At 49.2% G+C, this 27337-nt stretch overlaps 12 protein-coding genes across 12 annotated transcripts; 7 read left to right on the top strand and 5 right to left on the bottom strand.

Moving 5' to 3' along the window:
• Positions 1–103: 103 nt before the first annotated feature.
• On the top strand, positions 104–776 carry N7474_010603 (uncharacterized protein; the record flags this gene model as incomplete). Its single annotated transcript, XM_057202013.1, has 3 exons — positions 104–380; positions 441–545; positions 616–776. The coding sequence occupies 3 exons, from the start codon at positions 104–106 to the stop codon at positions 774–776; spliced, it is 543 nt and encodes a 180-aa protein (XP_057048284.1).
• Positions 777–2044: 1268 nt separating this feature from the next.
• N7474_010602 (GMC family oxidoreductase) lies at positions 2045–3592 on the bottom strand (the record flags this gene model as incomplete). The annotated part of the gene is made up of 1 exon (XM_057202012.1): positions 2045–3592. The coding sequence occupies one exon, from the start codon at positions 3590–3592 to the stop codon at positions 2045–2047; it is 1548 nt and encodes a 515-aa protein (XP_057048283.1).
• A 781-nt stretch (positions 3593–4373) lies between these two features.
• Positions 4374–5679, bottom strand: N7474_010601 (Satratoxin biosynthesis SC1 cluster protein; the record flags this gene model as incomplete). The annotated part of the gene is made up of 4 exons (XM_057202011.1): positions 4374–4785; positions 4851–5250; positions 5419–5455; positions 5521–5679. The coding sequence occupies 4 exons, from the start codon at positions 5677–5679 to the stop codon at positions 4374–4376; spliced, it is 1008 nt and encodes a 335-aa protein (XP_057048282.1).
• Positions 5680–7059: 1380 nt separating this feature from the next.
• N7474_010600 (O-methyltransferase) lies at positions 7060–8493 on the top strand (the record flags this gene model as incomplete). Its single annotated transcript, XM_057202010.1, has 3 exons — positions 7060–7290; positions 7342–8225; positions 8292–8493. 3 exons carry the CDS (start codon positions 7060–7062, stop codon positions 8491–8493), a joined length of 1317 nt encoding a protein of 438 aa, XP_057048281.1.
• A 358-nt stretch (positions 8494–8851) lies between these two features.
• N7474_010599 (cytochrome P450) lies at positions 8852–10536 on the top strand (the record flags this gene model as incomplete). Its single annotated transcript, XM_057202009.1, has 4 exons — positions 8852–9227; positions 9281–9481; positions 9529–10292; positions 10348–10536. The coding sequence occupies 4 exons, from the start codon at positions 8852–8854 to the stop codon at positions 10534–10536; spliced, it is 1530 nt and encodes a 509-aa protein (XP_057048280.1).
• Positions 10537–12049: 1513 nt separating this feature from the next.
• N7474_010598 (ketoacyl-synt-domain-containing protein) lies at positions 12050–17691 on the top strand (the record flags this gene model as incomplete). Its single annotated transcript, XM_057202008.1, has 4 exons — positions 12050–12385; positions 12442–13051; positions 13120–17080; positions 17148–17691. The coding sequence occupies 4 exons, from the start codon at positions 12050–12052 to the stop codon at positions 17689–17691; spliced, it is 5451 nt and encodes a 1816-aa protein (XP_057048279.1).
• Positions 17692–18092: 401 nt separating this feature from the next.
• Positions 18093–19222, bottom strand: N7474_010597 (3-hydroxyacyl-CoA dehydrogenase family protein; the record flags this gene model as incomplete). The annotated part of the gene is made up of 5 exons (XM_057202007.1): positions 18093–18523; positions 18587–18607; positions 18675–18840; positions 18901–19086; positions 19145–19222. 5 exons carry the CDS (start codon positions 19220–19222, stop codon positions 18093–18095), a joined length of 882 nt encoding a protein of 293 aa, XP_057048278.1.
• A 545-nt stretch (positions 19223–19767) lies between these two features.
• On the bottom strand, positions 19768–21377 carry N7474_010596 (sugar porter family MFS transporter; the record flags this gene model as incomplete). Its single annotated transcript, XM_057202006.1, has 2 exons — positions 19768–21125; positions 21176–21377. 2 exons carry the CDS (start codon positions 21375–21377, stop codon positions 19768–19770), a joined length of 1560 nt encoding a protein of 519 aa, XP_057048277.1.
• A 466-nt stretch (positions 21378–21843) lies between these two features.
• On the top strand, positions 21844–24062 carry N7474_010595 (Zn(II)2Cys6 transcription factor domain-containing protein; the record flags this gene model as incomplete). The annotated part of the gene is made up of 5 exons (XM_057202005.1): positions 21844–22065; positions 22126–22274; positions 22328–22492; positions 22545–23551; positions 23614–24062. The coding sequence occupies 5 exons, from the start codon at positions 21844–21846 to the stop codon at positions 24060–24062; spliced, it is 1992 nt and encodes a 663-aa protein (XP_057048276.1).
• A 532-nt stretch (positions 24063–24594) lies between these two features.
• On the top strand, positions 24595–25515 carry N7474_010594 (uncharacterized protein; the record flags this gene model as incomplete). Its single annotated transcript, XM_057202004.1, has 1 exon — positions 24595–25515. One exon carries the CDS (start codon positions 24595–24597, stop codon positions 25513–25515), a length of 921 nt encoding a protein of 306 aa, XP_057048275.1.
• A 234-nt stretch (positions 25516–25749) lies between these two features.
• Positions 25750–26235, top strand: N7474_010593 (SRPBCC family protein; the record flags this gene model as incomplete). The annotated part of the gene is made up of 1 exon (XM_057202003.1): positions 25750–26235. The coding sequence occupies one exon, from the start codon at positions 25750–25752 to the stop codon at positions 26233–26235; it is 486 nt and encodes a 161-aa protein (XP_057048274.1).
• A 151-nt stretch (positions 26236–26386) lies between these two features.
• On the bottom strand, positions 26387–27328 carry N7474_010592 (PhzF family phenazine biosynthesis protein; the record flags this gene model as incomplete). The annotated part of the gene is made up of 1 exon (XM_057202002.1): positions 26387–27328. The coding sequence occupies one exon, from the start codon at positions 27326–27328 to the stop codon at positions 26387–26389; it is 942 nt and encodes a 313-aa protein (XP_057048273.1).
• Positions 27329–27337: the final 9 nt, after the last annotated feature.

The following is a 27337-nucleotide window of genomic DNA, read 5'->3' as shown; positions in this document are numbered from 1 at the left end:
ACACCAGCTCCCCCGAAAAGCTCGATCGGCTTCAACTTGGTCCTTTTCCGTTATCCTTGCACGTCTTCATCGGAATTCATTTCCAATTAATTGCATTTTTACCATGACCGAATCCTTAGCTGTCCTTCGCCGTCGTCGCAGTGACGATCTCGCAAAACTCGCCGATGAGCACCTACAACAGGATCTGCAGGCGTCGGACCGCGACAAGCTGAAATCGGCTGCCTCAACCATTTCCGTCTGGACAACAGTGGGCTCCGCTGTTGGCATCAGTCTTGGATTATTTGCCGCTATCCGACTACGCAGCACACGCAAGGCCTTTTTCGCTGCGGTTCGCGCGCAGGAGAGACCTACAAAAGTTGTTTTTGCTGATGGTCGTACCGGTATACTATTGCTTCGATAACTTTGATCCGCAGGAGACGTGAGACTGATTGACTCCCTAGAACCAATTCCTGATCTCACGCCTCTGTTGAAGCCTTCAACATTGGGGGATGTCGCGACGTACTTTTTTGCCTCCGCTGGTGGACTATTCTTGGGTGGAGAACTTGGTAGGAATGCCTTGCTATTTCCTGTTTCCAACTTAGTGAAGGTAGATGCTGATTATGACCTCTTTGACAGGTTTTGCTGGCGGGGCAGCGAGCGGGAGCCGTAGCATCTCGGCTGATCCCGAGAGCAAAAAGAGAATCGAGACGGCTTTTAGGAAGTTCCGAGCCGATGTGCTACGAAAGGAGGCCGACTCTTTGGACCAAGGCGCAAATGTTTCAGAGGTGATGTTCTAGATTAACATGGAAAGCTATTGCTGGAATCTGTACCTGCAGGGTATCCGTGATAGACTATGTGGTGAAATACAAAATTGCTTGGGAGATTTCAGGGCTCCCACTATAATAGTACCAATGCAAGGCGTGAACCAATCTGCCGTCACAAAATCTGGAAGACGCATTGCTTAATATATGAGCTTGCTAGATTGCCCAATTGCGACGCCATAACCACCCCCAGCGCTGGCACTTTCCGCTCTTCATCGCAACGGTCCTGTAGCCGGGTATCTAGGGGATAACGGTGACAACGGGGTGAAAACCGGGTGAGAGCTCCCACGCAGAGTGATAGCCCTCTACTTCCTTTTTCTCTTTCTCTAGCTTCGTTATCTTTAGTTTAATGCAGCTTAACTATTATCCGGAACTAGTGTCCTATAGACCAGAGAAGAACTGCAGCCCGTAATTTACAGGGACTATAACATTTATGGGCTTCCGGTATCGCCGGTTTGGCCTATGCTGGCATATCCTACCGTTGCCTGTAACTTATGATGATGTAACTTATCAAACTCAGCCCTGACAGTGGCGGCAAACCCCAAGGCGTACTAAAACCCACCGTACCTGCTTTGTTCCTAACAGCAAGGCTATGGGAACACTACTTTTCACCCTAACCGTTTTAATAGCAGATCCGGATGGCTGACTCTTGTCGCCGTCGCCCCTCTTGGCGTTTGACTTCGGCCTCTCTGTTCTCGCGTCACATACGCCACGTTGTATTTTATTTTGGATCATGTGAAGTATTTTGATCGTACATGTATAGTCGGGAGCTAGTCAATCTGACCTGTCAATTATTCATGCTATTTTTAGTTTCAATCTCTTAATCCAAAGTATCTTCAAGGAATGTGTGGTTTGTCAAGAATAGGGGAGTTCTCTTCGAATGGTAGATAGAAAAGCGTCGCATGGGTAGAAGACATCGCTCGGGTCCGTGCTTTTTTCAGTTGGCTTCTAATGCAATAGGGTAGGAAAAGCCTTGCATCTCTTAGTATAGAGAAATCGGCATGTAATTGGCTGTGTAGTTTTAAAGACAACGGACACTTAATCTACTCAGTCCTACGTGGAGCTTCGTTTTTCAGGAAATAACAAGAAGAAATATCCATGAGACATCTAGAAGGTGCCTTCCTACGAGCTGCTGATTAAATCGGCCGCTTTCTCTGCAAGTGCATACAGCGCGGCCTGGTAATGAGCTGCCAGCGACAACGGCAACACACTCGCGTCCACAACACGTAGTCCCTCTACCCCATTCACTCGCAGCTGGGTGTCAACCACCTTACCCATCGCCGCAGACCCCCCGGGTGATAGAAAGTGGCACCGCCGAGCTTGATGGCTTTATCAAGCTCTTCGTCGCTCGAATCAGCGCGCAACGGAGACAGACCTGGACGCGGCACCTCCTCCACAATCATATTCTGTCCCTCAGGGGTATCTCGAAGCAGCTTGGTCACCTGTCGAACACCGACTCGCAACGCCGCACGATCCACCTCGGTTGCATAGTAGTTGGGATCAATCAGTGGCGGTGCGGCTGGGTCTGCCGACGAAATGGTGATGGTTCCACGCGATGTAGGGGTCACTCCCAACACAGCCGACGCGATATGCGTTCCGTCCATGGGGACCTCAACGCCAGAGACGGCTGCACCCGCAGGGGCATACACGACTAGCGTCTCGAGGTGGCAGAATCCAGGCTTGAGATAGGGGTGGCTATCGATTTCAGCCCCGCTGACGCCGTCCGCCTGCAACGCACGGGCCATTTCCTCGCGCGGTGCCTGGACTGTCGCGACCCAGTTGCAGGGCAGTCCCATGCCGTACGCGGGGCTGTTCCAAAGGGGAGTACCAACCGACAGCCCCTGCTCTGGGTGCCGGAGCTTCCACCACTGGTTGAAAGAGAAGTGATCATGGAAGTTGCGGCCGACTTCCGGGGAATCCACTGAAAGTGGGATCCCATGTTTGGAGAGTTCCGCGGCAGGACCGATGCCCGATAGCATTAGAACCTGGGGCGTACGGTACGCGCCGGCGGAGATGATCACCTCCCGCGAAGCTGTGAGTTTCGTTCCATCGGCGAGCTCAACTCCAGTTGCAGTCTTCTTCGTCCCCTGCTCCGTAAGTAACACCCGCTTGACAAGTGTTTCAGTCTTGACAGTGACATTGGACTTATTTTTGATGGCGTAAGCTTCACTGGCGAGCTGACGCTGGCCATTCCGCCAATTCTCCGTCAGCGGGGCGAGACCCTGGGGATTACCCGCGTTGGCGTCTTGGATGGTCTGGACACCAAGGTTGGACCAGGCGGCACGCACAGGCTCGCGTAGGGGGTATTTCCGGTCAAGACTACTGGATTCAACCGTGGCATTGTGAATAGGTCCAGAGGTGCCGTGTGCAGCGGGGTCCGCATTTTGGTCCCAGTGCGTCTCAGAGCGTTTGAAGTAGGGCAGTAAGCCCTTGTAGCTCCAGGCGTCGTCATTGACCAGCTGCGCCCACAGATCATAGTCCAGGGCATTTCCCCGAGTCCAGGTGCCGTAGTTAGTGGCAGTACCGCCACTGAGGGCTTTACCGGCAGCATTGTAGCACTGGCGGCCATCGAGATGCGCCTGGGGTACAGTAGTGTACGCCCAGTCAAGTGGAGAGCCGTGGGCGCCAAAACAAGCCAGAGGCGAGCCCGTGAGAGGGTGGCCGGCCACATCAGGGCCGACTTCGAGGAGGAGAATGGAGCGTGATGGCTCCAGCTCGGCCAAGCGACCGGTGAGGGCAGAGCCGGCGAGACCACCGCCAATGATAATGTAGTCGTAGCTAGTGTCAGACATGGTGATAGTTTGACTGATAAAGGACAAGGCGGCCTGTCTATCTCGGGCGAAGGCCTCAGCTTTTAATATAATGTCGATCCCGGCGAGATTTACTGGGAATTATGTCACCACGATCGAAACAAAGGACGATGCGCATGCAGCCGAAAGGTGTATTCCACGCTTGTGGTCTGTGTTGCATCAACCGGACTTCGCTTTGGGGGCCATTGCTAATTCTGAAATCTATGACACGTAATTTCACGTCCGTATTTATATTTATATTTATATTTCATTTTTTCATTTTTTCATTTTTTCATTTTTTCAATAGTTCGATGACCCTGCTCCTAGAAGTATTCCATATGCCTACTATGGCATCGAAGGTAATCTCTATCTCAACGCGTAGTGGCCGAAACTGGTACCATGGATCAACGTAATTCTGTCGACACTGGAAAGACCACCTGGTATGCAGGGAACCAACTAAGAGGATTTACTGTTTGGAGATATGAGGTTGTATTCTAGTGCATTTACTGTGTCCTTTGCCGGTGGCTTCATTCTCTTGATGTTACTCATTTCCCACTACCACGCTTGCTACACGAAGTCCTGCCCTAACCAGAGAACATGTATCATCTATTCTTACGAAATATCGCAAGGCACATGAACGGCCAATTCAGGATGAATAAAGTAGGCGATCGGAGAAGCTGAGCATGGGATGACCTAGGCATGACAAGGCATGATATTCATATTAACAGTACGTACATGGGAGATCTGACATAAAAAAGGCGTTCCTTCGCACAATAATATTTCGTTAGGAGACATAGGCTTTCCATTCCGTCCGTACGCCTATTCCTTGCCCCTCACCAATGGTGTCTTCAGTGTCCTGCGAAGTCTTATGGTGGATCACCGACTGTGGCCCAGTCACACTTGTTACAACCCCAGGCCATTCGCCGAGCTCATTGCTCGCATGAGCACAATTTGAGTGCAGACTCCCGAAAGGTGCTCTGTCCTCACTTTGTGAACGAAGTTTGCGGGTGGCGTGCGTTGCAACGAATGCCTTTGTCTTCTTTGTCAGGGGCCCCAGTAGCGGTCCACAAGCCACTGTTATACCCAATGCAGGCTCTAGAAAACTCCACAGGAGTGGGTAAGAAGCAGTATATGTAATGTCTGCGAAGTTTGTGGCCATTAGTGCGACAATACGTAGGATGCTGACTACCATAGTTCTTGAAAAGGATGATAGTTAGCGAGATGTTGATATGTGGACGCCAAAGGATAAAAAGAGACATACAGAATCCCAAGTCCAAATACGCTCGACAGCGCTGCTCGGGTTGCCATACGGGCATGCAGATTCCAGATCATCGGTAGCGGCAGAGCAAAAACGCAAACGTCTGTCACAAGATCTAATACACCGACGGCGATGAAAGCGGCGCGCTCATTGGCGCATTTGCCACCTGGGATGGATTGATCCCAGTTATAGGCTAGTGGTCGGCAGAGAAGGAATGCTGTCAAGATGACCATTATCCCCCAACAGGCAACGAATCCCATCACCATCCGGCAAATTATTCGAAATCGCTTCACGGGGAAGATTCGAAGGTAGAAGAGGCAAATAGAGGTTTTGATTAAAGTGAGCGTGGAGGCATAGAAAAGTTGCATAACAACGAGCATCTGTTGTTCGTCTTTGGTTAGTCCTAGAGAGAAGATAGGGAGTAGTAAGACAACGAGCCTTCAAGGATGTGACAATGTGCGAAGGTGCTGTCTCAGCCGCATGGTGTCCTGCGTGCCCCATGAAAACGTCTACAGATGCCAGTCCGTTAGAGCAGGAGGTAGAAGTAGGTACTGTTAAGCTGAAGACCCACCGATAATTTCAGCACTTGCCATGCCATAGAGAAGGAACTGTGTTGAATTTGAAAATGTTAGACGGGTTTCACGGATAATACTCTGTGAATGGCTCTGCATACCTGTGCGACTAAGAGAACATAATCTTCGCTGGCAAGGCGAGCCCGGTTTATACGCTTCGAAAGAAGACGGAGGAAAACAGAGACAGTTGATGTTACGGTGAATGTGATGACAACGGCGAAAATTGCCCGGCTCCGGTAGCTCTCTAGAGCGCCAGACATATTGAATAGATAGCTGGATAACTGTGAATTTGCTTGCGATAGAACAATAGGAACCAGTTGCGCTCCGCCCGGGCGAGGAGATGGAAAAAAGCAAGGAAGGGTTCCAGTTGGGCATCTATGATACAGCGGGGGATCTAATCGTGTCTTTCCTCCCGAAATGTCAGCCAACTTCCCAGACTTTGCAGAAATGGGGGCCAAATTTGAATGATACAGTCATTGATGGTCGTGTCTGTAGCGTATTTCACAATCGTGCCAATCGTGCCCCGAGTACCCCGATACACGTACACGCCTGTTGAAGGTTTGTCGTGGGGGCGGGAACTGTGTGGTAAATGCGACAAATTACTACCTTATATTTCAACATTTATAAGTTATTTTTACCTATTCGTTCGTATTTTTAGTCTTTAGCATAAGAAAAAAAATCTTGTATTGATGTCAAGCTTGACCACTACTTATTTCATTGCATCACCTCGGGATCCGCAGCGCTGCGAATATACATATTTCTAATGATTATATCCCAAAATACTTCTGGACTATACCAGTATACTAGGTGACGTCAAAAAAAACTAAATATAGGTTAATTACGCCAGAACATCTACCGTAGTGGTTTATTTGTCCGATGAACGATTTAGCCCCAATTCTCCGCTCTCTAGTGCCAGGACCCACAAGGAAAGAGCTGGGGTCCAAAGCTGGAATATCCATTCTTCGTCAGTAATGCACGATTGGCCCCCAATTATGTAGTGCTAGGATTAACAAGGGTAGAGTGGGGCCAGAGCCTGAACTACTGACCTCTGACGCTGTGGCTGCAGAGCATGTGGCCTGATTTACTGTATCTCTGACGTTGTGGCTGCAGAGTAGATAAGTTCATTCTTCGCTGCTAAAGGTCAACCTGCTCCAGGTACCGTGCCCTTTTGTGCAGAATGCAACCCTGTGGTATGATCAGCAAATAATGGCTGAAGACCATGTGGGGTCCAACGGAGATACCCCAAAAGGGCCAGCATCTGTAAAGTGGCAGTCAAATATCCTAGACACATGAAGAGATCGTTATACCAAATCATGGAGCAATGAATCTACCTACTCCCAGGACCGTGTACAGTGACTTTCGTTTTTAGGTTCATGACCTTCTGGAGTCGATCCCGGACATGAGTGCGCGGCCGCGCGATTTTACTTGACCCTAATGGCCGATGATTACGAACTTTGGGGTCCATTGATGTTTCGTCACTTTAGTCGCTTTGGTAAGTTTGGTAATGTGCCGAAATTCTTGGTTAGAGCGATAGCTTCTCAAATACTATAAACACATACTAGTTAAGTAGGCCGCTGTGGTGCGCGGGTGACAAAAAAATAATAGTTGTAAAACCACAAAATTCGAAGAAAGAAGCCACGATGCCATCCCTTACTGAGCTGGCTGAGCAGGCCCTCGTCTTGGCCAAGCGCCTGGACTCTTACACGGACACCCATAACCTACCACCAGTGTCCCTCGATCAGGACACACTCTCCCTCGATAAGCTGCCCCAGGAGCTAAGAGATGCGCGCCACGAACTGGGTGACACTGCACAGTTGATAAAGCGTCTTGCTAATGACCCCGTCCGGAATCTTATGGAGACCATGTTCAGTGTAAGCTCTAACCCTTTTTCGCTTGAGACAGTGAGATTCACAAGATATCAGTTTACCGATCTTGCCTCTCTGAAGGCTGTGTTCGAGTATGACCTACCAGCCAGAATACCATTGGAGCCATCCAACAAGACGATTTCATGCTCTGAGATTGCCCAGATGAGCGGGATGCCGCAAGGTCTCTGCAGGCGTATGATAGTCCATGCCATGGAGAATGGTATCTTTATAGACGCTGGGGACGGCCAAGTTGGGCATTCGTCAGTGTCTCGTCTGTTAGCGACAGATCCCGCAGCTTTCCAAACAGTTGGTATGATTTTGGAAGAGCTTGCACCGGCAACTATGCGTATTCCGGAAGCACTGCGGAAGTATGGAACTTCCAGCGAACCCAATGAAACTGCTTACAACATGGTGAATGATACATCATTGCCAATCTATCGCTTTTTGGAAGAGCGGCCAGACCGTCGATCGCGTTTCGGCACAACTATGGGATTCTTCTCTCGCGACCAGGGATTCAATATAGAGCACTTGGTTAACGGCTTCCCGTGGAAAGCCATTGATCGACCTGGCGCAGTGGCGGTAGATATTGGTGGGGGTGTGGGCGTTGTATGCCACAAGTTGGCCGAAGCGACGGACCATTTGAAATTTATAGTGCAAGATTTACCAACACCCATCAAATTGGGCCGGCAGCAGCTTCCGGAGGCGGCGCAGTGGCGCGATCGAGTCGACTTTATGGTAGCGGACTTTCTCGCTCAAGACCAGCCGGTTATTGGAGCTGAAGTGTATTTCTTCCGCTGGATCCTGCATAACTGGGGTGATGAATATTGTGTGCAGATCTTACGACGGCTGGTACCAGCCATGCGAAATCACTCAAAGGTGGTTATCTATGACTACCTTTTGGCAGAGGGGCCGGAATATAAGTGGAGTCGGAAGCATGGCCGGTGCGTGATACTTTTCTAGGCTCATATGCTTGATTTACGTTTACTGATAAGGGTTTGTTATTTCAGGAACCTTGACTTGGTCATGTACGCCTGCTGGAATGGGAGCGAGCGTACGCTGACGGACCTAACTCGAATCTTTCAGCAGGCTGATAAGCGATATGTGGTCGACGAGGTCTCGAGGCCACCTGGGAGTTCCATGAGCATTGTATCCTTTGGATGGAAAGAGCATGCTGTGGACTCGTCTCGTCAAACAACCTGTACCAAATAGTAGCTCAGTCCATCCAAATTATTCTCATTTGTCCCTTTGTTCTGTTCTATGTCTCGTATACAGTATTTGCAGTGAAGTTCCGAAGTCGAAGTTGGGCAGTAAGCAGTTAGGAGCACTTAAATGCAAATTACGAACACAGTATTACCGATCATCAGAACGAAATAAAAAAACGAATGTTTAAATCAAATTTAAAAGAAAATTAGATATTACGACATGCCGATCCTTTCTAAAGTATCGAGCGAGTGCGTATCTGCATGGTACACTGGGTCCGACTGTCTGTGAGCAGTATTTATAGTGGGGGCTGGGCTTATTTGAAGATTGCCGGACCGTCGGGCAGTCTCTCAAACCAACCATCAAGATGCCTATCCTCTTCCTTTACGCGTTACCGCTTATCCTTATTCTGGTCAGTCACATCATCAGCGTGGTGTACGAAGTCTTTGTCAATCCTTCGTTATTGCGCATTCCAGGACCCTTTCTAGCCCGCTTTACGAGGTTATGGTATTTTTCTCGAGTTTGGAACGGGGACTTTGAGACAGTAAATATCGCTCTACACGAGCAGTATGGTCCTATTGTTAGGATTTCTCCAGGACACTACAGCATCAGCAATCACTCAGACGTAAAGACGGTGTATAGTGTTGGGTCTAGCTTTACAAAGTCGGCTTGGTACGATGCTTTCAAAGATCCCTCACCCCATGAATGGTCTGTATTCACAGACCGAAATAACAAACGACATAGTAAGTTTAAATTGATTTTTAAGACAGGAGGAAACTTAACTGAGAAACTACAGACGAGACGCGAAGAAAATTCACCTCCCTTTATTCTATGAGCTCTGTCCTCCATTACGAGGAGTTCGTTGACAAATGTGCCAACATATTCACAGAACACCTAAGTCAATTCGCGCATTCTGGGCAATCAATTGATTTTCACCATTGGCTCCAATGCTACGCATTTGACGTAATCGGAGAAATCACATTTGGTCAGCGCTTTGGTAGGTTTCTTCCATTCCGGGACTGCGTATATGGCTAACCCGAGAAGGTTTCCTGGATGAGGGAAAGGATATCATGGGGGCACTCAGCACTGTTCGAAAGTTGCTTACATACAGTGCCTTGATTGGAATTTATCCCCAATGGCATCCACGGCTGTACAAGATTCTTGGTCGATTCACGTCATCGGGGCCAGGGAGCCGCACCTTTATTATCGGCTTTGTGGTGGATAAACTCCGTCGACTGAATGAAATGCGCAGCGAGAGCAGCCATCAACATCCTAGCACCAAGACATCAAAAACCCAGGACTTCATGGAGAGGATGGCAGTCGCACGGGACCAGGATCCGGAGAAGATCAATGACTATCATTTGCTAATGATGGGGGTGTCAAATGTCATTGCCGGCTCTGACACCACAGCCATGGGCCTTTCGTCTATTATGTACCATCTACTGCGGAATCCAAATGCCTTCAGACGGCTACGACAGGAGATCGATGATTTTACCAGAGATCAGCAGTGCAGCACCCAGATTACGTTTAAAGAGAGCCAACAGATGCCCTACTTACAGGCCGCAATCAAGGAGGCGCTTCGCATGCATAGTGCCACTGGGCTGCCTCTATGGAGAGAGGTTCCCGTCGGCGGTGCTGAGATTAATGGATACTCTCTTCCAGAGGGGGCAGTTGTGGGGATAAATACATGGGTTGCACACTACAATGAGGAAGTGTTCCCAAATCCGAAGTCCTTCCTCCCAGAGAGGTGGATAGAGGCGAAAAGTAATCCATTAAGGCTGCGGGCTATGAATGAGATATATATGCCTGTAAGCGTTTATGCTATGAGCGGCCCAAGATGTGATTGATGCTAATTTTCTACAGTTCGGTCTGGGCTCTCGAACCTGTCTTGGAAAGCACATTTCCATCCTAGAGATATCAAGGCTAATCCCTCAACTCATTCGTGATTTTGATTTTGTGCTCGAAAATCAAACATGGACTACTGAGAATTTGTGGTTTGTGAAACCAACGGACTTTCGAGTGAAGGTCTCTCTAAGGAATAAGGAAATATAGATCACATTTTAGAGAGCTACAAGATGATGTTATCTACGTGCAGTATCCGAGAACAATCACTTTATTTTGTGTGAATTAGTGCAGATCATCATGCAGTTTGGTGATCTATTAGATGACATACGAATCTCGGGATACGCACTCTATTCAGGGTATGACGTAAATATATTGAACAAGGCTGAACGTAAGGCGTTGGAAGCACGGCACGAGCGATAATGATTGACGGTGATTGACGGTACACCTGAAGGATTTCGCACGGCCCCAGCGCATGGCAAAAGTATTTGGCCCCAGAATCCGGCCCCCGATTTGTGAGCTTGGCGCAGTGAGTGGCTTGCATTTTTTGAGTAATGTCGTTTTCTGCAGGTTGCTTGCGGATTTAAGTCATAGGGCCTAGATAATTAGGTATTGTCGTAACCGGACTTTTGGGTGCCGTCTTCTTATTTGGAGACTTAAATCTACTCCTCTCATTCAACAACCCCTTTTCATCTCCGCCTTTTACATATTCTCCGACTCTAGCCTTTTACTTGCATACCTTTTCACAGATCTCGACATGAGCCAGCCAGTCAATATTCTCCATTTTGGAGATCAGACAGCCGACATTGGCCCATCCTTCCTGGAGCTTATCCAATTAGCTAAGGATGTCCCCGCCCTCGACCAACTCCTGCAAAAATGTACACACGCCCTACAAGCCAGTGGCACGGCTTTATCATCAACGTCAAAAAGTTCAAGGTCAACTCGGGAATTGACAGATTTGGTACATGCTTTGAAAGACGGGCATGAAGAGAAACCAGCCATTAGGACTGTTCTCGTGTGCATTTATCAACTAGGATGTTATATTTTGTGCGTTATTAGCTTGAATTTGCGTTAAGAGTGGTCGTGCTTATACATTATCGTGACTGTCAGATATCTGCTGCAGCAGCGCCCAACACCCCTTCAAACCTCGCAAATCACAGCCCTGGGGTTTTGTACGGGAATGCTACCCGCGGCAACGGCAACATACATTACCTCGATTCCAGAACTATTGATAACGGCACCTGAAATTGTTCGAATTGCCTGTAGACTTGGGCTTCACGTCAGTCGTCGCTCACGGGCACTTGACCCGACCAATGGTAACTGGGCAATCTCCATTTCGGGAGTCAATCGCGAACTGCTCCAGAATGCCATTCAAATATTTAACGATCCATACGTGCGTATCACTGGCAAGATTTTGATCTGAAGTTGTTTTAATAACGAATTGTAATGTTAGGTCTCTACTCCTTCCGTTCAGCTCTTCATCAGCGCTATCGCCAATTCATCATATACAGTCACTGGGCCCCCACGCTCGCTACAGCATTTTGGCAAACGCATACAGACGGACTTCCCCAATGCAAGAGCCGTCCCACTACCAATATTTGCGGCATACCATGCCAGCCATATCTACAGTTCCGATGTGCAGCATATTATAGGGGAGTCCCCTCTTTTGGACAAAGACGGTTGTGTCAACTCATCCCTCATATCTACCAGCACAGCCCACCAAATGGATAAAAGAGCTACATTGCGTGACGCCCTACACAACGCAGTGGTCGATATACTTTGTCGCCCATTGAACTTATCAGCTATTCTGGAAAACTTACAGGCCGGTCAGGTTGCAGAGACATCTCTCACCATTTTAGGCGTATCCAATGCCACACACACCCTGCAAGACGCACTAGAACCTGCATCATTGCATATACTTCCCGAAATGGCATTCGGGAACAGCAAAAAATACGGCGAGAGTTTTGCGATCATTGGCATGGCTGGGAGATTTCCTGGTGGTGACAACCTGGATTCATTTTGGAAGACCCTTGAAGAAGGTATGGATCTTCATCAACAGGTAAGAACAAGTAACTTCTGGTGAGATACGTACAGCCCAACTCATTTGCACAACAGATACCGGCCAGCCGCTTTGACAAGGAAACTCACTACGATACAACTGGTGAAGTTCCTAACACTACCTTCACTCCCTATGGCTGTTTCCTCGATCACCCAGATCTATTTGACGCCCGCCTATTCAATATGTCTCCAAAGGAAGCCGCAGCTACAGATCCATCTCAGCGGCTCTTGCTCATGACGACATATGAAGCATTACAAATGGCCGGATATGCACATGACAAAACTGTGTCTACCCAATGCGTCGGGACATTTATCGGTCAAACTAGCGACGATTATCGTGAGGCGAATGAGGGTCAGGACATCGGCATCTTTTGGACCCCGGGTGGCATGCGCGCATTTGGGCCTGGGCGGCTGAACTATCATTTTGGGTGGGATGGCCCCAGTTACAGTATCGATGCCGCATGTTCGTCCAGTATGGCTGCTGTTCAGATTGCGTTGACTACGTTGAGAAATCGTGAGTGTGATATGGCTGTTGCTGGCGGCGTGAACATCATGACATCCTCAGATCCTTATGCTGGCTTGAGCCGCGGAGGCTTCTTGTCGCTCTCAGGATCGTGTAAAACATGGGATGCTAATGCTGATGGCTATTGCCGTGGAGAAGGCGTGGGTAAGTGCAGCTGTCTGCGATATCGTCGCCCGCATTCCTTCTTTTTTCTCTAACCGTTCATTCTTCAGGCGTTTTGGTGATCAAACGACTGGAGGATGCCATCGCATGTCGGGATCCCATCCAGTCCGTTATCAGAGGAATATCTACCAACCATTCGGCGGAGGCGATTTCAATTACCCATCCGCACGCCCCAACACAAGAGAGATTATTCAGGACCGTGCTCCGTGATGCCGGGGTAGATGCAGCCGAAGTTGACTACGTTGAGACGCACGGTACTGGAACCCAAGCTGGAGACAGCATCGAGACCACTGCGATCGCTGAAACAATGTCGGCCCGGAGCAGCAGCAACCGTCCCATGTATATCGGCACTGTTAAGCCCAACATTGGCCATGGAGAATCAGCATCAGGGGTCGCATCCATCATTAAGTCTCTGCTCATGTTCAACAACTCTATTATCCCGCCCCACATCGGCATCAAGGGCACCATCAATCCCAAGATTCCGACTCAGAAGCTTGATAGCCTTAATATCCGAATTCCCACTACTAAGCTACCGTTTCGTCCAGGAACAAGGCCACGAAGAATTTTAGTGAACAATTTCAATGCCGCCGGAGGGAACACAAGTTTGCTCCTCGAAGAACACGCACCAGCTCAACATGAATCCGACATCGAAGCAACAGATCCTCGCCCGTATCACATCGTAGCAGTCTCAGCAAAGACGATGAATTCGCTTCATGGGAACATCAAGCGTTTGTTGGAATTTCTGAAAAAGAATGCCAATGCCAACATTTCTGATTTGGCTTATTCTTCCACTGCACGGCAATTTCATCATCCATGTCGGCAGGCATACATAGCGACCGACATTCCGCAGCTGAAAGTATCCTTGGAGCGCGGGCTTTCTCAAGCGAGCGCACCCCAGAAGAGTTGCCCAAGTCTAGTGTTTTTGTTTTCTGGCCAAGGGTCCCTCTATCCTGGCATAGGAAACCAGCTTTACGCGACTTGCAAAGCATTCAGAGATAGTATTCGTGAGATAGATGAGATTTGCAATAGTCTGGGCCTGCCATCTGTTTTGACACCCTTCAAGACCACGACGTTTGATCCTACCAAGGCCAGGTCTTTGCAAGGACAATTGATTATTGTTGCGGTTGAAATCGCCCTGGCCGCTCTTTGGAAGTCCTGGGGTGTGACTCCGCGTCTCGTCTGCGGACACAGTCTCGGCGAATATGCGGCACTCTGCATTGCCGGTGTGCTAAGTCTGCATGATACACTTTTTCTGGTTGGGCAGCGCGGCAAGCTCATTGAGCAGTTCTGCCAATCGGGAACACATGCAATGCTAGTGGTAAACATCCACCCTGAGCGACTTCGGCAGTTATTGTTGATGGGCTCGTTCTCTTCTTGTGAAGTTGCCTGCTTCAATGGGCCCGAGTCTGTCGTGGTTAGTGGAAGCGTAGAGGACATCGGAGCTCTGGACACTTTCTTACGCAACGGCCACGCAAATCGTACCCACCGCCTTGATCTTCCGTACGCCTTTCACTCCGCCCAACTTGAGCCCTCCCTGCTGCCATTTAATACCTTGGCCAAAAGTGTGCATTTTAACAAGCCACTCATCCCGGTTGCTTCAACTTGTCTGGGTAGAATTGTGTCCGAGTCTGGTGTTTTCGACGCAGAGTACCTTAGCCGCCAGGCTCGACAACCAGTTCTCTTCCAGAAGGCCATTCAAAGCATTGTCTCGCAAGATGACTGTGATGTTCAATCCATATTTTGGACAGATATCGGGGCTCGTCCACTTTGCTTGCCCATGGTAAAGTCCATTTTGGGAGATGGCTCTCTTCATACACTCCCATCATTGATGCCTAAAAAAGATGATTGGCTCACTCTTTCTGAAAGCGTGGTCAATGCTTACATTGGTGGTATCAACATTGATTGGAGTTCCTTTCATCGAGAATACGAAAATTTCTTGCAATTTGTGCCCTTGCCACCCTATGCTTTTGACCTGAAAAGTTATTGGTTGCAGTATGAAGGAGACTGGTTGATTGCAAAGTCACGCAATACCAACTCCTTGACGGTCAAAACTCAACAACAGCGGTTCACGCCAACAGCGACTTTACAAAAGATTGAGCAGGAAGAATTCGAGGGAGGCGGCGCGAACGTGTCGTTCGTGTCTCACTTGAGTGATAAAAATTTCCGTGATATTATATCCGGCCATCTCGTGAACAATACTGCCCTGTGCCCGAGCTCTGCTTACGCCGATATGGCATTTACAGCAGCTTCGTATATCTGGGAACGCACGGAGTCAGGCGAACTGCCTGCCATGGATGTTGCGGATGTTGAGGTTCAGAAACCACTGATTCTGGCTGAGGAGGGTGATAAGCCCATAGTCATCACGGCTTCGAGGGCGCCTCAATCGGTATTTGTCACATTAACCATCAGTTCAAGGCAATACGAGAGAGCAGGGTTTCAAGAGATTGTACACGCACGGTGTGTGGTTCATTATGGTGATGGGAAGAAGTGGATGTCTCAGTGGGCGAAACAACAATATCTCATCCAAGGCAGGATTGATAGCTTGAAGAAAGCTGCGCAAGAAGGATGCATTCATCAACTCAAGCGCAGCATGGCATACAAGCTCTTTGCAGGCTTCGTTCAGTATAGCCAGCAATTTCAAGGGATGGATGAAGTGCAGATGGACTCTGAGCTTCTGGAAGGCTCAGCCCAGATTCGCTTTCAACCGACTTTGGTTGATGGCAGATCCACCTATCCTCCCTATTGGATAGACAGCTTGGTTCACCTTTCTGGTTTTATCCTCAATGTCAGCGAAGCAATTCCGGAAGATATCGTCTACATCTCACATGGATGGGAAAGCATGCGCATTGGCACTTCGCTATCCGAGAAAGGCAAATACAGAGCATATGTCCGCATGCAACAGTCAGAAACAAAGGATATCATGTCCGGAGATGTCTACATATTTGACGAAGACTGCAATTGCATTGTTTGCGTTGTAGAAAATATCAAATTTCGGGCAATTAAGAAGAGAGTCCTGGGGCTATTGCTACCTTCACCCGAAGCCGCAACAACACTTGCATCGCAACAGCCAGTTCAACAACAGTTTGTGAAAGACAGCACCTCACTTGATCAGAAAACGTCAGTCGATTTGAATGACGATTTGTTCTCCGGGGTGGTTACTTGTATTTGCAGCGAAACAGGGGTCACGGCGGATGAGTTGACTGACGGTACTGATCTCGACGAGATCGGACTTGACTCTCTGATGTCTCTAGCAGTTGTGGACAGACTCCGACGAGATTTTCAGATGGTCATACCAAGTTCCCTGTTTCTCTCCTGCCGAAGTCTGGGGTCTCTCCGAACATATTTTCAAGAATTGGGCTCAGCCGAGCATAAATCACAAACTTTCTCGGAATCAAGCACAGAACACAGCTTTCCATTGACCGGAACCACAAGTGACCCAACAGACGAGTTTCTGCAATTATTCTCAGCAATCGTTTCCAGTGAAACCGGCACGGATATCAAGAAAGTCACATCAGACACCACGTTTGCCCAAGTTGGCATTGATTCTTTGTTAGGTCACTCAATAATTGATTCTGTGTACACTAAGACTGGACAACGCCTTCCATCTTCCTTTTTTTCCCTTTATCCGACCTTTGCGGATGTGGAGAAGGCTTATGGAACCCTTTTATCACCCATCTCTTCGAACTTATTCAGCAGCGACAATGATGACACGGCGTCCGATTTGGTTCCCTTAGCGTCTTGCCAGTCTGTCCTATTGCAAGGAGATCCTCAATCTGCAGCGGCATCACTCTTCCTGTTTCCAGACGGATCTGGCTCTGCTGGCTCTTATGCAGGCCTTCCCGACCTCGATATAAACAGCGAAAGCGCTGCAAACACGAGTGTGTGGGGTCTCAATAGTCCATTCGTTCTATGGTCTGAACCATTCGAGGCCTCACTTGTATCGATGGCTGAGATGTACGCAGCGGAGATCTTGAGAGTTGATCCTGAGGGGCCATATCTTCTAGGTGGATGGTGAGTAGGCTCGGGAATTTTTTTTTTGTCCAAAGTCAGCAATGCTGATCAAATCATTAATATTCAGGAGCATCGGCGGAATCTTTGCTTTTGAGGCAGCCCGGATTCTGTGTCAAGCAAATAAACATGTTGAAGCTCTTATTTTGATCGACTCACCCTGTCCGGGGATCATTCCGCCCATGTCAGAAGATACGATTGATCTACTGGATAGTTTGAACCTCACCGGAGGCCATCAATTACCACGTCAGCGATGGCACAACATCCGCGCACACTTCTCGGGAAGTATCCGCGCACTGCAAAAATACACTCCACAACCGATGACGGATATTTCAGCACCAAGATGTCTGGTTTTGTGGGCGGGAAGTGGGGTTTGGGAATCTTTGAGTGCAGATGAAAATACGAAAGCCCTGTCCAGAAAGTCGGGAAACGAAGCGCATCGATGGATAATGGATGAAAGGGTAAACCACGGGCCAAATGGATGGGAAACTCTCTTGCCGAAGGTGGAGGTAGAGGAAGTACCTGGAGATCACTTCACCATAATGCAAAACCCACAGGTACGTTGGAACAGAATTGACAATTTGATGGCCACTTCCCGCGAGATACTTACATAGCTTAGGTTCACAAGCTGGGAAGCGTGATCTCGAGGTATATTGGGCAACTCCCTCAGCGACAATAGGTAAAGAAAGATATCAGACGGACGTGACCGAGTGTCTGGTTGGCTGCATTGGCCATGTATCAAAAATTCTCACGTTCAAAGACTTTTTAGCTTTTATCGGCGTTGTGCAACCCCTGTAATCAATACTATTTTCTGCATACCCACTTCACGTGAATTCCCTGAACAACCCCGTACAGCTGACGTGTTTTGCTTCTTGTCTCGATGGACGACACTTGCGTGTTCTAGGCATCTAGGGCGCAGATCTTCCATTACTAAGTTGTGATACAACCAAGTACTTTTGTGGTCGACGCAAGGCAATGGACGTTGCTAACAAAGAGCTCAAGCATATAATACAATTCAAAGACCACTGTTCTCATGCGTTGCATCATAATTGTAGAACCCTTGGCCACTTTTGATCCCCAAATGGCCATCCTTGATCATCTTCTGAAGATACTCTCGGGGTTCAGAAGGAATGCCAGCTCGCGAATCCGCATAATGATTCTCGATATCTAACACAACATCAAGGCCAACCACATCCATCAGCTGACAAGGTCCTTTTGGCGTCTTTAAGACATCCTTGAAAATGGCGTCAATCTCTTGTGGAGTGCTGACGCCTTCGGAAAGGGTAAGTAGCGTTTCTCTTTTGATGGCTGCCCAGATCCTGTTGTAAAGGTAGCCGATAGAGCTTTTTCTGACGTAAAATGGCGAAAATCCATGCAGCTTCGACTGCTCCAACAACAGCGTGATAAGTGATTGGTCTGTATCTTTGTGGCCCATGATTTCAATCGCTAATGTTTTGATTCAGAGTCAGAGGCTTGTTTTCATCTTTATCTCAAAGCGGAGAAGCATACCTGATGTCTCTGGTGGCCAGTCTGGTCATTTCATAATATCAAGTCAGCATATTCCAACCAGACGTGGCACGATGAGATTATTACTAACAGCAATGTGCGCTCAGAACCCTTTTGCTGTTGTTCAAGCTCATCCCTTCTATGATCTCTGAGATCCCGTAGCTGCTGGAATTGGACGCAATGACTGTGTCCTCAGGAGCAAGTTCATCGAGTTGAGCAATGACCTTCTTCTTCAGAGCCAGGTTTTCTGGCACACACTGTTACCATATAGTAAGTTGAACAGCCCGATTTGCTGTTTGTTTGAAATCAACACATACCTCAACCACCAACCATGCATCTTGCAGCGTGGACTTGAGAGAATCAGGAGTGGATGTTTTGACACAGCCCCAGCTCCCCTCGTGATTGGCAGTTTCAGTGCGAAGTTGTTGCACATATTCCAATCCTTCCTGAAGCTGCGTTTCTTTCAGATCTACAAGATGGACAGTTCCACCTTTACTTGACCACTAGGAGATGAGCGGTGTCAGTCCGTAGAGAAAATTTTTTCCTCAGTTGTTTACTTACCATATAGGCCAATCGTCTACCTTGTGTTCCAGCCCCTAGGATCACAACAGATCCTCGAGGTGCGTGGGAGTGTTCCATGGTGGTTTGATAGGGAAAGTCTATTGCCAACTGTTGAAAACTCAGGGTGCGGCTTAGCCTTATGTACTGAATTCGGAGCAGTAAATTGAAGTCAACTTTCTTATGGGAAGAACAAACTGTCAACCAATTCGTAAATTAGTATTCTTGGCTTAAAAAGGAGCAACCGCCAACTCGGCGATGGTCTCGGATCCGATGAATGACTAATACGTGCCAATACCTTGATTAGACCTCTTGATTGGTCTAAAGTATCGGATCCGATAGTCCCACTCATATCCAGAATCAGTACAGATCTTCGCTTGAATCCCGCTCGGTCTTTTAAATCGGGTGACCAACTACAGCACAGCGTTTGTAACTACTCATGTCTTGAACAAAAAGCCTTCCGCGACTAAACCATTGAGAAGAAATCCCTGGCGAGACCATTTTTGAGTTAGATTAATCGCAAAGAATTGGTCAACACAAGCATTCTATCAGACAAATATAAAAGAAATCCGGCAGAACCGCTATCACTCCTTCTTCCAGGCCTAATCAACTCCCGTTCACAGTGACTATGCTACCTCATCTATGTGAGAGGCTTCGGCGACAGCAACATCAGCCCCCTTTTCCTCTTGCAGATATTCGGCGAGATGACGCTTAGGTAATTTCTTAGCCACCGAAACCGAATCGAAGATAGATGTCGAAGATTCGAATATTTGATCAATCTCTTCTAGTGATCGTTGTGACGTTTCGGGAAAGAAGAAATAGATAATTGGCACGAATGCGGCATTCAGGCAGAAGAAGACTAGGAAGTACTTCCAGCCAAGATTGGTAAAGGCGGTTGGGGTCACTTCGGCGACGAGGAAATTGAATAGCCAAGAGATAGCGGTGGATAATCCACACACAGAAGCCCGCAAGTGCGTGGGCGCCACTTCGCTGGCGTAGAGGAATGGAATACCTAGGAATCCCAGAACATAGACAAAGCAGTATAGGAAAGTGAAGAAGACGGCGGCTTTCAGAGCGGGTTTGTTATCTGGGTTTGAAGTAAGGCCGGCAATACAGGCGAAGCAAATGCTCATCGCAGAAGCACTAAATAGCATTAGCTTGCGTCGGCCAAATCTGTCGACCGTATAGGCGCAGCAAAAGGACCCGATGACTAGGGCAAACTGGGATGAAGCCGCTAGAACACTAGATATCTTCCCGCTAAAGTGTAGCTCATTCTCATAAATAGACGGGGCATAGTAGACAATCGCATTGATACCGCTCATTTGAAGCATAATCTGGGCAACTGCCGCGATGATCACCCGGTGGAATGTCCGCTGCGGTCCCATCTTGAACATGGCGCCAAGGCTGCCTTTGCCTTTGCTAGCACGTTCAAGGGATATTTGAATATCCTGGACCTCTTTGTTCACAGCCTCTCCGTGTGAGTCGTCGTCGTATAGAAGCCCAAGGATCTCTCGTGTTTCTTCCCAACGACCCTGCTTGCTTAGCCATCGCGGACTCTCTGGTAGATTAAAGATACCGCAACAGACCAGGATTGACGGTAGCACAGTGAAAATGAGGGGGAAACGCCAGGACACCGAATTTGGCTGCGTGTAGCCCATTCCAAATGCAAGGAATAGAGCCACCACCATACCAGATGAACAGAAAATTCCAAAAGCAGAGACATGTTCACCGCGGTTTTCAGCCTTCGAAACTTCAGACTGCCAGACGGATATAGTAGCAACCATTCCCGCGGTTCCGAGCCCCAGGAAGATGCGGCCAATAATGAACTGTGCAAAAGCAAAGGAAGAGGCTTGCAGAATCGCCCCAATGGCTTGAACAATACTAGCAATAAAGATGGTCTTCCGTCGACCTAATTTGTCTCCGAGAAAGGTACAGCCCAAAGCTCCGAACACGCCGAAGAGAGTATACATAGCGACGACGGTACCTGTTTAGGGTTAGCTTGCTATATCTCACAGGCTTTTTTAGCGAGCTTACCTTGGATCTTCGCATTGTATGCCTGTAAAGATCCCGATGTCGTCAAGGTATCCATTCGCGGGAATTGTTTATTGAAGGTAACGTCGGCGAGCACACCTCCAGCCGAAGTTTGATTGAAGCCAAAGATCATGATACCAAACCAGGCCTCCGCCCACACAGCCAGGTGAAGTTTGGAGCCTCGAAGGCCTCCGAATCGTGCCATTTTGCCGTTTTTGGGCTCCGGAGTTGGTGAAAGGGGGACAACCAGTACGGTTGGCGCGATTGAGGGCGTGTGCACCTGTTTTTATAATGACGGGACCAGAGCTTCCGTCCGAGGACATGGCCGACGATCGCAGCGGATTCAAAGCTTCATGTAATCATGGCCCAATGATCGCCCCTCGTCTTCTAAATAAAGTAAAAGTGCGGAGAACCAAAATCTGCGTCCAAACTTGTACCCCTGTTCAATTGTACGACTCGGATCCGGGAAACGCGGAAGAGCGGTCTCCGGTGTCAGTTGCACTTGACAGGTAGTTAGTCGTGTTTGCTCATCCTGGTTAGGCAACCCGAAGAACAAGGCCTGAGCTTCACATGCCCCGCTCCTTCCCCGGAATTTTCTCCTAGCAGTGTTAATATTATGCAGAAGGATCGAAGGAGATTGATTCTCCGTGCGGGGGTGGACCCGACCCACAATGGTGTTGATCCTGGCCGCCCCAAATCTCATCCAGACAACGTCTTCTTCCATCGACGGCCTTATCGCCATGCATACCGATGGGAGGTACCGCCGAAAACAGTTTTCCAGTTGTGATGCCTGTCGCAAGTCTCGCGTCTCATGCGATGCCCTTCGCCGGTCTGCCAGGGGTCTGGCTACCTGCACCCGATGTGCAAGCCGCGGTCTACGTTGCAGTTTTGATGTAAGCTCTTGGGAATCAGCTCGTTACATATTGAGAGTTCTAATGTGGAGAACTGGGTAGTGGATGAGAAGAATCCCCCCTGGTTCAGAAGACCCATCGGAGCGTTGGAACGAAGTCTCGTCGCCTCCCTCAACTCGCTCAGCTGGCCAAGTGATTGATCTCAGCTTGAGCCCAAAGCAGCCAAGCCCAATTCACATCTCTGATTCCAGGTAATTTGTTCGTTGGACTTGAACCTACAGTCACTAATTACACCATCCCCTAGATCTGACCAGCAAGCGGATAGTCACGACTTCCATGAGACTTCTCTGACATCCAGGCGAATGCCAATTTTGAGCACAGATGTAGCGGATTGGCTACAAACGATGTACGAAGATGGCTTCGAGGCTGTGTTTGGCTCGTGGCTGGGGAACTACAGTTGCCCATTCGCGTAAGTCAATTAAGACGGTCCATGCTGAAGAGACTAACCCGAAATTTTCTAGCTTTGGCGAGCATGGGTGCTTAGAAGACAGTCCTAGGGAACATCCCACGCTCTCGTTGGCTGTTAGCATTTCCTCTCTCTGCCGGCAATTCGATCAATTGATGATTGATTTGGAGACTCAAGGCTCACAGGGGCCGAGCAGCCAGCGTCTCACACAGGCAGAGATTGAGAAAGAGCGGCAAATTGACCACACTTTAAACCAAGCTATAAAAACCTTTTCTGCTCGATGGCTACCTCTTACATTCGACTCATCTTTCCACAAAGAGGCGCAGACACAGCTAATTCATAGCCTCTGGCGCGACCTGCGGAGGGAGTTACCCAAAGCCATGAATCGACCCTGCTATCGATCGATGTTGAGTTTGTATCTGTTTTCTATGGTACCGGTACCTGTCGGTATATCAGAGGACGAAGAGGAAAACGGCATTCCAGCTCAGGTTTGTGTTCAGGCCGCCTTGCAGCAAGTTCAATACCTTCGGGCTCGGCAAAGAAGCTTGGAGTTCAATGGCTCCAAAGTCTCGCTTCTGTCCGACCAAGCAGCGGTGGTTTCGTCTCCAGATCGAATGCGAACAGACTTCATGACCATGGAAAATATGATATACTGGGCCGCCCTGACATTTGAAACGTCATCATCTCTTACACTCAACACCAAGTCGCAACTTTCATCTGGACTCCTAGGGTGGGAGCTGGAAGCATCTTGGCGAATGGTCAAAACATGTACCGACATTTTTCACGACCAATCGGAGAACTGGCGTTCCCATGGAGTTATGGTTACAGAAGAGACTGCAAATCAGATCATCGCGGCTGCACAAGCTTTCAAACTCCGTCTGTGGAAGGTTGGAGCGATTCTCAAGGAGGCTCTGAGGGAAGGTCATGAGGAGAAGGCTGTGCAACATGCATATACCTGTGCGGTCGACACGATCAATCAGTTCAACTTTACATATCGGCCTCTGTTGGCAATGTGTGAACGACGTCTCCAATTTTTGGGTCAGCATACGAAGCTTCGCTGGTGTAAGTTCTTGGATTCCGTCAAACAGCAGCTGGTGAGACTAATTGAGCCCAACAACTTTCAGATGAACTCATGCTGCATCATAATCTGTGCATCTTAATAATTATCGACGCCATTGAAATTGCAAGACGCAATGATATCCTGGACCGCATGACCAGTATAAGGTCCGAAGCGGAGGGCAGTCTAATGAACTGCCTGAAATTTGGACTGAGCAATCAATTCACCATAGCACAGCGACATGGAGAAGCACAAAGCAGTAACCGCACATTTCCTCTTATCGCCATTGACCCCTATCCTCACCACGTCGTGGCGGGAGTGCAGCTGCTGTGGAAAGGTATTGAACGTGATGTGGATAGCAGCAATCTCGAACAAGGGATCTGTAAGGATCTTCAGTCAATTCTGCTACAGACACTGGAACTGCTGCCTCAAACCTCAAAGTCAATCCGCAAGGCTACTGAGCAGGCCCGGTTGACTTTAGTTCGACATGAGTATGACCGTGTTGTGTTACTCTAAGACCAGAGATGGTTAGGTGGCCATGGACCCTGCGCCCAACGCCCTATTTCATGTAGCAATATTGATCTTAATTGGATGTTCGCAACTTGCGTTGTTAATAATGAATCTACAACAAAGGATCTGATCATTCTCAACAATACTAGTCTCACGTCGAGCTTACCGGGAGCAAGATCTCCTTTGCCCTCGGTGTGTCGTTTAGGAGCTGCTTGATTATGACTACGGTGAATCTTTATATGGCGGATTTGTTTACCAGGTTTATAGATGGAAGTGCGTAACCATTGCGAAAAGGATAGAGATATGGAATTCTCGATAGATTCGATTAACGATTGGAAGTAGAGTAATAATTAATACTATGTACAGGCAGACGTTGTATACTAGATCAAGACCAAAGAGGAAGGTAGCTGGTCTCAGCCTCATCGTTGCCTGATAAACAAACACGTGAGTCACCATCGCCGCCTTCTGCCTCTGTCCACCTCTCTGCAATACTCAATACTCTGGCATCTCAACCTATCCAGTATCTACACCCAGCACAATGACTTCCTCGGCCATCCCAGACAACTTCTTAAGGGGGAAACCCGCAGATGCATCGCTCCGCCAGGTCGATTTCATGGCCACCACACCGCCAATTCCTGCGTATAAAGGTTATTTTGCTGCCATCGTGGACAACTTCATGACCGAATCCGAATGCAAAGAGCTTCTTCGCCTCGCGGAAGCTTCCACAGTCCCAGGCAACCCCACATCTGCAGCGACATGGGAGCAGGCAATGGTTAATGCCGGAAATGGACGCCAAGTCATGTCCGTCGATACGCGCAAGAGCGGTCGCATCATCTGGGACTCGCCCGAGATGGCGTCGCGATTGCTAGACCGTCTGATGCCGTTTTTACGCGAGTGTCGCATCGTCGAGATCGACAGCCAACCCCACATCACGGGTCTAGGACCTGCAAAACGCAGAGAGGTATACCAGCTTAGCGGGTTGAACGAGCGCATTCGCTTCTTGAGGTATGAGGGCGGGGACTATTTCCGTCCGCACTGGGACGGGTGCTATGTTACGCCTGATGGGTCGCAGAGATCGTTTTACACGGTCCATCTGTACCTAAATGGTGAGGGGGAGCAGGATATGGAGGAATTGCGGCCGCATATCGAGGCTGCTGAGAAGAAGAATGGGTTGTTTGCCCAGGCCGGGGGGATTGATCTGAGGGACGTTGGGGATGGTGCAAGCGAAGAACCGGGTGGTGGCAGGGATTCTTCTTCTGCCGCGGACGAGAAACTCCTTGGCGGAGCAACATCGTTCACGGACGGATTCTCCGCGACAGACGCCGTGCGAGTCTTCCCCAAGACAGGGTCACTCCTCATTTTCCAGCAGCGCAACTTGTTTCATGCCGGCGACGATGTCTTTCGGGGTGTCAAGTACACGGTGAGGACGGATATCATGTACCGGAAAAAGGAAGAATGATATTGCCGAGAGAAAGGCACGGATCGCCCCACACCGGATAGATGATGGCATGTCTAATGCTCGGCGTCATCGTCCGCCGAGGTTTGTAAGCTCCAAAATCGGCCCTCACACCACTCCGAGCTTTGTACTCTTTCAAGACATCATCGCGGTGCGAGAAACATATTTAAACGCGTGACGAGTCCACATCTTTACAGCGTAAATCGCAAGAAATAACTATCGAGTTGCAACGAAGCCATGTCTTCCGCCAACAACATCGCTTTCACGGCCCCGATCAACCCTTCCGGGGCCGCCCCCGTCCTCACGCGCAAGCAGATCTGGGCCGGACTGCTCCTCAAGATCCGCTCTGCTGAAACATTTGTCCCGGCCGCTATTCAATCCACCAAAGTCGTGAGTGAATCGCTCGATCCAGCGACCGGAAATCCCGTCACGGTGCGCGAAGTGCTTTTCCGCGAAACCCAGCGGAGAGTCCAGGAAACTGTCACGGCCTTTGAAGACTGTCGCGTGGAATTTGCCCAGCCCGATGGAAGCCGAGTCAGCAACGTTATCAGTGAAGGCGCGGGCGGCGAGTTGTTCATGACGTATATCTTTGAATGGAGACATCCCGGTGTCTCGAAGGAGGAATTGGCAGCACTTCATGAGAAGGAGAAGAATATGAGCCAGATGGCGGTTGAGGGTACTATCAAAGTTCTGAGGGAGTTGGTCCAACAGCGGAAGCTTTGAGCAAGATACGCAACATTTCTAAAAGATTCGAGATGGGCTATACATCTCCTTCAACCCCTCAAGCATTTCAAAGCATGTCGAGTCTTCCGAATATGCTGTTCAGAATAGGTCGCAGTAATACATCTGTCAAATAATAATCTCATTTACCGCATCAAGCTTCAGGCACCGTGATAGTCCCCTCCGACACCCTGACCGCAGTCCCCTTGAGTACCACCTCTTCAATCCGCTTCTCACTGTTCAGCGTAACGTCAACCCCAATATCACTGCGCCGTCCCATCTCCACCCCCTGCACACAGTGATACTTATACTTTTGGCCCGGCTGGCCCTCCGTAAGGGTCAGGTACGCTGCGAGACCACTCGCCGAGCTACCCGTCGCCGGATCCTCCAGACTCCCCAGCATCATGCGGGTGCGAATGACCCTTTGCTTGGTAACGTCGTCCTCGACATCACGAACAAAGAAATACACACAAATAAGACCCGACGTCCACCCGGCGTCGAGGTAGTTCCCCCTCTCCGAGGAGTCGAACAGCTCGCCTCCCGTTGCGGAAGTCACGACGGACAAAGCCGCAAGCGAAGGCAGTTCAATGAAGACCTGGCTCATGCCGTTCACGATGGAGAAGACCGGGAATGTGGTCTCGGGATTCGGGAAGAACGGCGCCACGGTCGGGTGCAGCCGCAGCAGGTCGTTTAGCGGGAGTCGGGATGCGTGGATGTGCGTGTTGTGTGCAATCTGTGCAGACACGGCTTTGCTTGCAGCATCCGAGATGGAAATCGGGATGTCGCCGGACTTGGTGCCCAGGATGCTCACCCCGCCCTCCGCATGGCATAGGAACCACGAAGCTGCGCCGATCGTCGGGTGGCCTGCGAAGGGGATCTCGCAGATAGTCGTGAAAATATCAATGGTGCGCTTGTGCTTTTCGGCGCTGTTGACCGGGTGCACGAAGATGGTTTCCGAGAGGTTGAACTCCTGCGCGAGGGCTAGTTTCTGGCTCTGGTCCACCGGGACCGAGGCATCTAGAAAGACAACCCCCAAGGGATTCCCCTTGTATGGCTGAGAAGTGAACACGTCAAGCGTGACGAACTTGAGAGCCATGATGGCCGA

The sequence above is a fragment of the Penicillium riverlandense genome (genome assembly GCF_028828495.1).
Source record: "Penicillium riverlandense strain IBT 135883 chromosome Unknown utg000009l_segment0_segment0, whole genome shotgun sequence".
Taxonomy (NCBI): domain Eukaryota; kingdom Fungi; phylum Ascomycota; class Eurotiomycetes; order Eurotiales; family Aspergillaceae; genus Penicillium; species Penicillium riverlandense.
Note: the sequence above shows the minus strand (reverse complement) of the source record. Positions and strands in the feature narration are given on the sequence as shown.